The sequence below is a fragment of the Rhinopithecus roxellana genome, chromosome 17, assembly GCF_007565055.1.
Source record: "Rhinopithecus roxellana isolate Shanxi Qingling chromosome 17, ASM756505v1, whole genome shotgun sequence".
NCBI lineage: Eukaryota > Metazoa > Chordata > Mammalia > Primates > Cercopithecidae > Rhinopithecus > Rhinopithecus roxellana.
In genome coordinates this window covers 26,427,507-26,440,199 of record NC_044565.1, presented here as the reverse complement: position 1 = coordinate 26,440,199, position 12,693 = coordinate 26,427,507, and the positions used below count along the sequence as shown (strand labels likewise).

General features: G+C 50.0%; 1 protein-coding gene across 30 annotated transcripts in view; it reads left to right on the top strand.

Moving 5' to 3' along the window:
- Positions 1–1,141: 1,141 nt before the first annotated feature.
- The window catches only part of SFXN5 (sideroflexin 5), a 133,387-nt gene continuing 121,835 nt past the window's right edge, over positions 1,142–12,693 (top strand). For 26 of the 30 annotated variants that reach the window (XR_004054294.1, XR_004054306.1, XR_004054302.1 and 23 more), the window contains exon 1: positions 1,181–1,374. Coding sequence is in view for 12 of the 30 variants with exons in the window: in XM_030920995.1 (XP_030776855.1) it covers positions 1,273–1,374 (102 nt within the window). In the remaining 18 variants the exon portion in view is untranslated. Of the gene's footprint in view, positions 1,375–1,651; positions 2,516–12,693 lie in introns of those variants that run through there. The other 4 variants (XR_004054298.1, XR_004054299.1, XM_010361955.1 and 1 more) reach the window with 3 other exon arrangements.

Here is a 12,693-nt window from a genome sequence, read left to right as displayed (position 1 = left end):
TTCAACTACTAGAGGATGAAAAACTTTGACTACTACAGCCCGTGTAGTGTCCAGAAACACTGGCAGACATGAGCCAACCCTGCAGTCCACCATGAGACTAATGAGACCCAAAGTGGGGTTCCCTAGAAGACCAAATATTTCTACTGTCATCTTGGGCAAAAGACGCAGCTCCTCCACTCCCCAAGTCTGGCTCACTGACCAGGTAATTCAGCTGGGAATCTTCAGCTAATCCATTCTACAACTGTGTGTGTTCATTATCCATGCTGGTGCTTACTCCACAATCTGTAACACACCCCCTTACCTAATGCCCTCCCCACCCGCCCTAGTCCCAAGTTCTTCTCCTGCCCGGGAATTAGACCCAGGAGGGATCTTCCTTGGTTGGCCAGACAAGGTGAAGGCTGTCAGGGCTCTTAATCCCCCACGGATGAACTCACAGCCAACACTTACTTGAGTCTCTACTGTGAGCCCTCTTACGTCTGGCTCAGAAAACTGAAGTGAATCAAAAAGTCATAGCCCCTGCCCTGTGAACCTTACAGTAAGAAAGACTATCCAGAACAGTAAGTAATTGTGAGTGCAAAAGAGAAGTGCTGGGTGCCACGGAGCCTCTATGGGATTTGTGGAAGCAGAGTGATGGACTGGGTAATGCAATGTTTAGGCTAAAGCCAGAAAGAGAGCCAGCATCAGGCGAAGATTTAGTCTGGGTACAGAATGTTCGGGGGTCGCGGGGCGGGCTGGCCCCCGCATGCTCCAGGAACGGAGTGTCAGGACAACCGGAGAGCACAGGACGAGTGGGCAGGGTGGCGACGGAGGAAACGACGAGAAGGTTCCGCAGTGCAACTCCTTGCAGAAAGCCTTCCGAGGTTAACCCTACTCCGCCTGGAGTCTTTGCCCATCTGGTCCCAAGTCGGGCCCACTTGAATGGGACCCTTCTGGGCTGCCTGGCCCCAGGAGCGACGCCCACGGCAGCCACTCTAACTTCTGGGGGCAAGTAAGCAGCGAGGGGTGGCCCGTGGTCGTCCTACAGGAACACCCTTCCTGGGCTGCAGACCTTGCACCTTGCAACGCGGACAGCGGGCTCCGAGACCTCCCCGGACGGCCGCAACTCTCTGCAGTCTAGGGTTGCAAGCGTCGGGACGCGAAAAACTCCACTCCCCACAACCCCTTGCGCCTCCCGCTCGCTGCGGTTGCTTAGGGCCAATCGGGAGAGGCAGCTGTGGCGGGGGCCGAGGAGGGACATTTTAAAAGGGCCGGAGATTGCGGGCGTCAGTGGCCATGGCGGATACAGCGACTACAGCATCGGCGGCGGCGGCTAGTGCCGCTAACGCCTCGAGCGATGCACCTCCTTTCCAACTGGGCAAACCCCGCTTCCAGCAGGTGAGGACCGGGCTGTGGTCTGCGGGCCGGCGGGTGGCAGAGAGACGACCAGCAAACTCCCCTCCAAAGTCCCCTTCCGCCCGAGGCTCTCCCACCGGCGGCCAGCGGAGCCTGCAGCTAGCCCCAGGGGGGACTTCGGCCACAGCCACCCTTTTCCCATTCGTCAGCGGGGCGGGCACGGACTCTCACCGTGGCTTCCCATTGGTCCTTGGCGCCGTCACTCCCCGGCTGTCCGCGCCCTCTAGCCTTTCCCGCCCGCGGCGCCCTGTGATTGGCCACCGCTGGCTGCGGTCAAGGTCCCGAGCGCCCAGCTTGGAGCGGCTGCTCAGGGTCGCTTCGGGTTGTGCAGCCGCCCGCCTCGGGCGCAAAGTTCTAGTCCGGCCCTGGATGGGAAGTTGGCGTGGCCGGGATGCCTTCTAACTTTTTCCCCCGGTGGGGACTGACGTTCCTTTCGAGCTGCTGGCGGAACCGCCGGGCAGCGTCGCGCCCAGCGGTCACTCCCCAGCCCTGGCCCCCAAGCCGGGCCCGGCGCGCTCGGCAGTTTGCGGGGGCGAGTGCCGAGGCGAGCAGCGGTCCGGCGTCCCCTGTCCCTGCTCCCCTTCTTGGGTTGAGGATTCGCTGGCGCAGCAAGCCGGCCGATGTTCTGCGGGGATGTAGCCAGGGCGTGCGAGGGAAACGCTGTGTCATCCCCTGGGGCCGTCGTCCCTCCGAGGGGCTGTCGCCCGGGAACCCCCCCCAGCATCTCCCTCACTGCTTCCTCTGCGGAGCGTCTCCCGCGCCTGGGCCCCTGCGTCGCCGGGCACTGGCTCTGGGCACACCCGCTCGGGCTCTTCGGGGCACGGCGACAGGGGTCCTTTCCCTCCGGGACCCCCGCTGGGGCGTCGCCGACTCGGCCCTGGACTGCGGAGGCGGGGGTGGAACGCGGAGCCCGGGCGCCTTGCTGGGCCCGGAGACCGGAGCCGGGGAGGGGCCGCTCCCGCGCCGCAGACCCTCGGGCTCCCGTGCCTCCTGCACCGAGGAGACGGAATTTATTAGGAAACGGGCAGAGAGACCGCTGAAGTAAACCGGGGCTTGCCGGGGGTGGGCGGCAGCCGAGGCGACCAGAAAAGAACTTTGCAGGAAGAAAGGAAATTGTACAAAGGTCGGTGCGGTGGCTTTTTTTTTTTTTTTTTTTTTTTTTTTTAATTTTTTAAATTGTGGTGGTGGAAGGGAGATTGGTTCCAGCAAAGGGGGACCCGGAGCTTTGCTGATAATTAGGGAACTTGGCTCCTGAGCCGTCTGAAAAAAATGTCCCCAGTGTTTCTTAACAGGACTTTAATTCCTTTTGAAAGTAGGCCATCTCAGCATGTAGGTATCCGAGGTGAGACTGGCATCTTCCTTCCAGTGTAGGAGGCCATCTAGGGTGAGACTGTCGGGGTGTCCCTGCTTGGACTTGAGTGACCTTATTACATTGCCTATCCCCGCTCCCACGCCCATTGTGCTCATCCTTACAGGCTCAGTCGGGCCTGCCTCTCAGGCAAACAATTGGCTCCCTAGTCTCTGGTCCCTTTTTCCCTCTGGTCCCATGAGATTGCAGACTCCCTCCTGCACACCTCTTTGGCCACCTGAGTCGGATCCTCATAGCTCTCCATACAGTGCCCTGTGGTCTTCTAAATGTTTGCTGTGTGATGACTTGGTTTCCTCAAATCCCCTGTAGGCCTTTTGCGAGAAGGGGCTGAACTTGGCCTTCTCTGCCTCTGTCTTACCCTGATAGAGACAAGTTAGGCATATAGTAATGTGCCGAGTAAAAGATTTGTGGGTTTTTTTTTTTTTTGGTGTCTGTTATCTGCATGTGGCACTTGGGACATTCAGTTACCCAACGGACATTTATCAAATATGTCTTAGTAGCTTATATGACTGAGCCCTTTACTGTGAGCACTGCTCTAGAGCAATAGATAAACATTTGAGGCTACCCTGTTCCTGCAGCCATTACGGTACTTCTTTCTGGCACTGCTCTTGCAGGCAGTAAAATGTAGTGTTTGTTGTATCCACTTTTGAAGCTCCCCTCCCCAGCATAGTGACCTGCATAAAGCACGTTGCATCTGATTCATCCATGTTAAGGATCTTCTCTCTCGTCCACACCTGCTCCTCCCGCATGGCTCCCTGGCTCTGCAAGCAGCCCAACTTGCCACCCAATCAGTGCAGCCAGAAGCCTGGGAGCTGCCTGTGTTCTTGCCTTCTTCTCCCTCACCCTTTAAGTGCAACCAGAGGCCCAGTGATCTTACCTCTTACACAGCTCTCAAGTCCACCCATCTCTACTGCCAGAATCCTAAACCAAGCCCCCATCATCTATTTCCTGGGTCACTGCAGTAGCCTCGCAACAAGTCTCCCTGCTTCCACTCTGTCCCTCTTCCAGTCCTTCCTCCTTCTGCAAGGCAGAGTCCCAACAATACAGATCTGATCAAGGGACTCCCCACACCCTCGCACATTTAAATACCCTCCAATGGCTTCCCCTGCTTCTGAGATAAAGACCTAACTTCTGAAGGGGCCCCCAAAGTATACATGGCCCACCCCACTGACGACTACTTCCTTGAATCCCACCACCCAACCACCCACACCTCGCATCCCTCCTTCACATCACACTGGCTGCTTTTCAACCTCTGAACCCACCATGTTCCCTCCCACCACTGGGCCATCTGCTTGGAACATCACCTCTTCCTCTTCCTGCAACTCTTGTTCCCACTCTTCCTCATCCCTGGTGTATCCATGAAGCATCACTTTCTTGGAGAAGCCTCCTGCCACTCCCAGATTGAATTTTTGACTGTGTTTCCTTACTGCAAACACCTATCTCAGTGTATACATTGATTTGTGATGAGTATTTCTTTGCCATCTGTGTTTCCCCTTCAACTATGGACTTTGTGGAAGTGGAGGCTGTGCCTGCCTTCACTCCCTGTGGACTCTCCAAGGCTTATCACAGTGCCTGGTAGTTAAGAGGTACTTAATGAAGATTTGTTGTATACATGAATATCCTGGAGACAAATCAGTAGGGCTTTGTGGACTTGAATTAAATTGACTTGTAAGGTTGTGATTGGAAAGGTGAACCAACTTTTCTCCAAATTGTCCCTTAGGGATCTTATAAAATTGCAACCAAGTGGGGGCATGTTTGACAGTGTAAGATTAATCAGTACTGAAACATTCCAAAGTTGGGGTGTCTCTAAGGAGGTGAGTCTAAAGACACAAAGATTGGCCATGTATGTACTGGGTTGATGAGCTCCTTTAGGGCCCAGCCCACATCTCTGTGTCCTGCTCTGGCATGTAATAATTGTGTAATATATGCTTATAGTACCTTGTGCTGGCCTGACAGAAGCCTGCTTCAAGGTAGTTGATAATCCAGGATTCATTCCCAGCACCCATGCCAGGGACAACTAATCTCACCGCTTTCTGCAGGATTTGGCACCAACGTCTTTCCTTATTCCCTGGAGTCACTCTAGAACTCCTCTTTATTCCCTCAAGGGTCTCCCTGTGCAAAAGGACAGGGGGAGAAAGAGTGTGGAGGGTGTGGAGGGTCAGAGTGTGAAGAAAGGGTGATGGGTATTGGTGGTCTGTGACCATCTTTCTCCCTGTAAGATGGTGACAAGTGCCAAGCATCATTCCAGCCTTTTTGTGTATTGACTTACTGAATTTTCACAAAAACACTGTGAGGCAGGTGCAATGATCTCCAATTTATGGGGAAGAAAACTGCAGCACACAAACAGATTAAGTAACTTCCAGAAAGTCTGGCTCCAGAGTTCATGTTTGTTTGTTTATTTGTTTGTTGTCAACTTTATTATGGAAGTTTACAAACATACTAATCTGGAGACAGTTGTCAGTGAACCCCTGTGCACCCATCATCCAGCTTCAACAGTTGCCAACTTAAAGCCAGCCTTGTTTCATCTATACACCCATCCCCACAACCCAACCAATGAATTATTCTGAAGCAAAGCCCAAACATCCCATCATTTCATTGAACCTACTAGTAGGTGTCTCTAAAAAATAAGGACTCTTTGGTTAGGTTTTTTTAAAATAAACCTTTTTGTTTTGGAATAATTTCACACTTAGAGAAGTCAAAAGACAATTCCTGCCTAGCCCTCACCCATTGTCCTCTATTATCGTCTTGCATTGCCACTTTATATCTTTCAAAACTAAGAAACTAACATTGGTACGTTATCATTAACTACACTCCAGACTTAATTTTACTTTTTTTTTTTACACTAATGTCTCCTTTCTGTCCCAGGATCCCATCCAGGAACATGTTACGTTTAGTCATCATATCTCTTTAGCCTCCTCTGGTCTGTGGCAGTCATAGTACCTGGGACAGTTTCTCAGACTTTGCTTGTTTTTGATGACCTTGACAATTTTGGAAGATATTTTATAGAGTGTCCCTCAACTTGGGTTTACCTAATGTCTTTCTTTTGGGTAGACCGGAGTTATGGGTTTGGAGGTAAGAATATCACAGAGGTGAAGTGCTCTCTTTATCACATGATATTGGTGGTTTTTTAAATTTGTTTAACATAACCACGCCCTTAACACACCTAAAATCATTATTTCTTTTTTCTGTTTTTTAGAGACAGGGTTTCTATCTGTCACCCACACTGGAGTACAGTGGAACAGTAATTAATGGCTCAATGCAGCCTTTAGCTCCTGGGCTCAAGCAATCCTCTGGCCTCAACTTCCAAAGTAGCTGGAACTACAGGGGTGTGCCACCATGCATGGCCACATATATATATATGTGTGTGTGTGTGTGTGTGTGTGTATGTATATGTATATGTATATATATTTTTTTTGTTTGTTTGTTTTCTTTTTTTTTTGTAGAGACAGGTGTCTTGCTATTTTGCCAGGCTGGTATCAAACTCCTGGCCTCTAACGATTCTTCTGCTTCACCCTCCCAAAGTGCTGGGATTTACAGGCATGAGCCACCATGTCTGGCCCATTAATTCTTAATATCATCAAGTAACCAGTCACTATTCATATTTCCCTGATCATGACATAATTTATTTGTAGTTGATTTGTTTGAATCAGGATCCCGTAAGTTCCACATATTATTACCTTTGGGTATCTCTCTTGTATCTTTTATTTATTTATTTTGGAGACAGAATCTCTCTCTGTCACCCAGGATGGAGTGCAGTGGCACGATGTCAGCTCACTGCAACCTCTGCCTCCCGGGTTCAAGTGATCCTCCTGCCTCAGCCTCCTAAGTAGCTGGGATTATGGGCACACGCCACCACGCCCGGCTAATTTGTGTATTTTTAGTAGAGATGGGGTTTTGCCATGTTGGCCAGGCTGGTCTCAAACTCCTGACCTCAGGTGATCCACCCGCCTCGGCTTCCCAAAGTGCTGGGGTTGCAGGCGTGAGCTACTGCACCTGGCCTCTTTTGTGTCTTTTAATCCGTTAGTTCTCTCTTCCTCTTTTCCCTTCCTCTTTGTTGAAGAAACAGTTGTTCATCCCTGTAGAATTCCCCTCCTTCTCAATGTAGCTGATGGCATCTCTGTGGTAGTGGTTAGCATGTTCCTTTGTCCCTTGTTTCTCCTGTAAACTTAAAGTCTGCATTAAACCACTACTCCAACTGCCTAATGAAAGGGAGGAGATGACAGCGCAGCACCCAGAGAACCTTTGAGACCTGCTTTGCTTCCTTTCCTCTTCCTTTTCTGCTGATTTCCTCTCCTGAACTCACTGTTTTCCCTTCTGGCTCACATACCATGTTTGCCATGTTGGGGCCCCAGGACAGGAAACAAACGCACATACTTTCTCCCATTTGTGTTTCAGTCCATCTGTAAATAAATTGTTGTCCAGGGCCAGGCACAATGGCTCATGCTTGTAATCCCAGCACTTTGGGAGGCTAAGGCGGGCAGATCACTTGATGCCAGGAGTTTGAGACCAGCCTGGCCAACATGGTGAAACCCTGTCTCTACTAAAAATAACACAAAATTAGCTGGGAGCGGTGGCAGGCGCCTGTAATCCCCGCTACTCAGGAGGCTGAAGCAGGAGAATCGCTTGAACCCGGGAGGCAGAGGTTGCAGTGAGCCGAGATTGCGCCGTTGCACTCCAGCCTGGGCAACAAGAACGAAACTGTCCCCCCCACCAAAAAAAAAAAAATGCTATCTAGGTACAGTGGCTCATGCCTGTAATTCCAGCACTTCAAGAGGCCATGGCAGGAGGATTGCTTGAGGCCAGGAGCTTGCGACCAGCCTGGACAACATAGTGAGACCCCATGTCTACAGAAAATTGAAAAACTAGCTGGGCATGGTGGCATGTACCTGTAGTCCCAGCTACTTGGAAGGCTGGGACAGGAGGATCCCATGAGCCCAGAAGTCCAAGGCTGCAGTGAGCTATGATCACACAACTGCACTCCAGCTGGACAACAGAGTGAGACCCTGTCTCAAAAAAGAAGGAAAGAAGTTTTTTTAAACAAATTCTGGCGAGGTGTGGTGGCTCATGCTTATAATTCCAGCACTTTGAGAGGCTGAGGGGGACAGATCACTTGATCCCAGAAGTTTGAGACCAGCCCAGGCAACATGGCGAAACCCTGTCTCTACAAAAAATATAAAAATTGGCCAGGTGTGGTGACACATGCCTGTAGTCCCAGCTGCTCCAGAGGGTGAGGTGGGAGAATCACCTGAGTCCAGGAAGTGGGGGTTGTAGTGAGCTGTGATCGTGCCACTACACTCCAGCCTGGGTGACAAAGTGAGACGCTGTCTCAAAAATAAAACAAAAATTCATTGCTCTTTCGGAAGTCTCACTTATCTGTTGAGATGACTGGGGGTATGAGTGTGCTGGGGACAAAGGCCTAGTAGGCAGAGCAGGCTGTTTGCACAGGGCGGGTATGGAGAGCTTGCTGGGCAGAAAAATGCTTTCTTCACTTCAAGGTTGGGAGGTTTGTGTGGGCTGAGAGTTGGGAGGCGAGGGGAAATGTCTCATAGTTTGCTTGAAATAAAGTTCTAAAATCACAGTACCTTGCAGGTGGTTATGTATTTTAATCATTTACTTCCTATAGGCGAGACAGTGAGTTTTTTTCTGATGCTGCTCATGGGCTGGTTTGTGCAGTGGAGAGGGGTCATCATTTCCAAGAGTCACACTGGGCAGGTTTTTAAATAGACACTGATAGCTGGAGGCCATCCCCAGAGCAATAGAATCAGAATCCCTGGGTGTATGGCCTGGTTTTTTAAGTACCCAGGTGGTTCAGGGTGCAGCTGATTCAGGACTACTGGGCTGGCCCAGCCTTTCTGCTTTGGGCTGTAGATTCAGTGAGTATATTATTCCTAATCCCGGAGAGCAGTAATTTGGAGGTCTGGTGTGTGTATTTGGGGGGCATTGTTAGCTTCTTCAGGGATCTTTGCCCTCAGCTGCTGCTCCCAAGGCCTGCTCTCACTGGGGGGCCTGCAGATGGGAGAGAGCTGGCTGGTGGAAGTGGGAAGGCAGCAGCTGCTGCAGGCCTGGGGCTCCTGCTGAGAATTAGCTGACTCACCTTTCTTGTGAAGAGAAAGAGAAGGAATCACTTGACTGACTCATTCTTCCGGTAAAGAAAAAGGGGAGGAAAAACATCCACGGATTGTGTGATTGGGTAAAGATGGGAGCTCAATTTGGGAGGGAGGGGGTAAAAGATGGGAGCTGAATTTGGGAGGGAAGCTATACATTTTAAACTATTGAGAAAATAATTGAGAAAGTAAAAACCTTCCTTGCCATTCATTCATCAGGCAGGAAGGAACAGACACAGATCCAGCTGCAAAGAAACAATGTTTCTCACAAGGACCCACAGGAGCTACAAAGTATGGAACAACTTTCTTCTAGTAACCACCTCTTTCATACTCATGTCTCACTCTATGAGGTCCTACACTGCCAAGAACTTTGCTATTTAAATCATATCATTAGGAATGAACCATCTACCTCTTGATTGGCAGGTCTAAGTCACTTTGCCTCAGAGAATGAACCCATAGCTGCAAATAAGGGGTTTCTGGTCACAACATTTCTCATTAATCTTAACTTTATAGTTTTTAAGGAAACAAGACCCTGAGTGGTTGGTCCAGACTTACGTTGACTCCTTTCCATATGGTCTTGGTTTGCGTGGAGCATATTGAAGCACTGCTTCATTTAAATTTTACTCTATCTTCCTTAAATTATATACTAAATATTTTTCTTTGTTTGGCAAGGCACCCCATAATTCTCTGCTTTGTGCCCCTCTTTGTTGAGTGAGTCAGTAAATCTGACTTAGACTATAGGTTTACCTCTATAGTGGGTGGGGTGGGGGTCTTAGACCAATCTGTACCTGACATTTCCAACTCAGAATCTCTTTCTTGAATCTCAGTCCAAATGTTTGCTGAAAAATTACATCTGGAAAGCCCTTTAAATATCGCAGACTGATATGACCAATACAGAGTTTTTATCTTCTTCCCACTTAATCAGTATGCTTCTTGCTGTCCCCATTCTGGTTAACAAACATTCATGTCTCACTAGAAAGCGAGGCATCATCTGTGGCTGTTCTTCCTCATTTCCCCACAGTTGGTCAACCTTACTACTTCCAGGACGTAGCACAGTGCTGGGCACACAGTAGATCTTTGGTGGTGGGTTGAATGGTGAATGAATGAAGAGACCACAGGAGTCCCGTGCAACTTTTGATACTAAGTTTCATGCTTTCATCTTCTTGCATATACCTCCTCTGCTAGGTAAACTTATCCATCCCCTGGTGCCAGCTCCTCTGGGATACCTCCTTGACTTACGCTAGGAAGACATAGGAAGAACTCTGTGTCCCCAGTGCATTTTACGATGCTTCATTTAAACTCTGATCAGTGTTTTGTGGTTATTTGTTTATAGTTATTAGTCTAGCTTGATGGACTCTGAGCTCTTTGAGGGCTTGTTCATTTGGTGTCCCCTTGTGTCCAGAATTGGTGGGTTCTTGGTCTCACTGACTTCAAGAATGAAGCTGCAGACTCTCGCGGTGTGTTACAGTTCTTAAAGATGGTGTGTCCGGAGTTTGTTCCTTCAGACGTTCAGTTGTGTCTGGAGCTTCTTCCTTCTGGTGGGTGGTCTCCCTGTCAGGAGTGAAGCTGCAGACCTTCGCGGTGAGTGATACAGCTCATAAAGGCAGAGCAGACCCAAAGTGAGCAGCAGCAAGATTTATTGCAAAGGGTGAAAGAACAAAGCTTCCACAGTGTTGAAGGCGACCCTGGCGCCTTGCCACTGCTGGCTGGGGCAGCCTGCTTTCATTCCCTTATCTGGCCCCACGCACATCCTGCTGATTGGTCCATTTTACAGAGAGCTGATTGGTCTACTTTACAGAGAGCTGATTGGTGCCTTTACAATCCTTGAGTTAGAGTCGCAGAGTGCTAGTTAGCTAGATACAGAGTTAGCTAGATACAGAGTACCAATTGGTGTATTTACAAACCTTGAGCTAGACACAGAGTACTGATTGGTGTATTTACAAACCCTGAGCTAGACACAGAGTGCTGATTGGTGTGTTTACAATCCTTGAGCTAGACACAGAATGCTAGATGGAAAAGTTCTCCAAGTCCCCACTAGGTTAGCTAGATACAGAGTGCTGATTGGTACACATATGATCCTCTGGCTAGATATAAAAGTTCTCCAAGTCCCCATCCAGTTCAGGAGCCCAGCTGGCCTCACCCAGTGGATCCTGCACTAGGGCTGCAGGTGGAGCTGCCCACCAGTCCCGAGCGGCACCTGCACTCATCAGCCCTTGGGCTGTCCACTGGATCCGGCGCCAGGGAGCAGGCGGCAGCGCAGGTCGGGGAGGCTCCAGCCGCCTCGGAGCCAACCTCAGGGGGAGGAGCTCAGACATGGCAGGCTGCAGCAGGTCTGGAGCCCTGTGTGGTGGGGAGGCAGCTAAGGCCCGGCGAGAATTTGAGTGCGGCGCCGGTGGGCCAGCACTGCTGGGGGACCTGGCACAACCTGGGCAGCTGCTGGCCCAGGTGCTAAGCCCCTCACTGCCCTGGGCCGGTGGTGCCGGCTGGCCGCTCTGTGTTAGTGGCCCACCCACCCGCGCCTGCCGGAACTCACGCTGGCCCGTGAGCGCAGCCCCGGTTCCCGCCCTTGCCTCTCACTCCACACCTCCCAGCAAGCAGAGGGAGGCGGCTCCAGCCTCAGCCAGCCCAGAGAGGGGCTCCCACACCGTGGCACACTGAAGGACTCCTCAAGCACCACCAGAGTGGACACCGAGGCTGAGGAGGTGCTGAGAGTAAGGGCGGCTAGCACACTGTCACCTCTCACCCTGAGCCTAGCTCATTAGGCGTTTGTAGGTGTCTGTGTAGCAAAATGCGTTATCTGGGAGTCTCCCCCAGTAGCTGTGGTGGAAAGTGACGCAAGAAGGCTGGCAGGACTGGGACAGGATGAAGATAGTGTGAGACCCACAGGACAAGTCAGAGGCTGAAGTTTCTGCTGGACTATCTTCAAAAAGTTACTTCACTCAGGCCATTCTACTTCCAGGTTCTCTCCTCTGCACCTGCTCATCCTCTTCCCTCCTTGAACCATTAGCTGCCATACTGTTATCCTTTCCTAATCTTGCCCTCCCTTCAAAGCCCAGCCCAGCTCTACCCCACCGAGAAGCCTTGAGGCTGTTGGCCACTCATCAGCCCACTCAAGGATTCCTGTGGCAGGAGACCCTTCCTTCCAGATATGTAAGGAGACTTCGAACCAGGGAGGATAAGGAAGGAATATTCAATAGCCCATGTCCTTCAGGAGCTCATAATAAAATATAATACTTAAAATATCAGTTCATATTTTACTTTATTTTTGGAGACAGGCTCTCACTCTGTCCCCCAGCCTGGAGTGCAGTGGCGTGATCATAGCTCACTGCAACCTCAAACTCCTGGTCTGAGGTGGTCCTCCTACCTCACTCTCCTAAGTAGCTGGGACTACAGGTGCATACCACCATGCCTGGCTAATTTTTAAAATTTTTTTGTAGAGGTGGGGTTTCACTGTATTGCCCAGACTGATCTTAAACTCCGGGGCTCAAGTGATCCTATCACTTCAACCTCCCAAGTAGGTGGGATTATAGGAGCAAGCCACTGTGATTGGCTTGCATTTTACTCTAAATATGTATTTTCAAATGTAATATCATTTCTGCATATTATGCATAATATCGATTTTTTTATTTCAAAAGCAATTTAAAGATCTGGAAATATAAATCATACATAAGCCTATTACCCAGAGGCAATCTCTATTAGCATTTTAGTGTATTTTCATCTAGCTTTTTTGAAAATATAATTTTTACCTTTTTATTTTGAAACACTTTTAGTCTTACAGAAAGGTTGCAAGAAGAATAAGGAAAACTTCCCTATTTGCCTAGATCTACC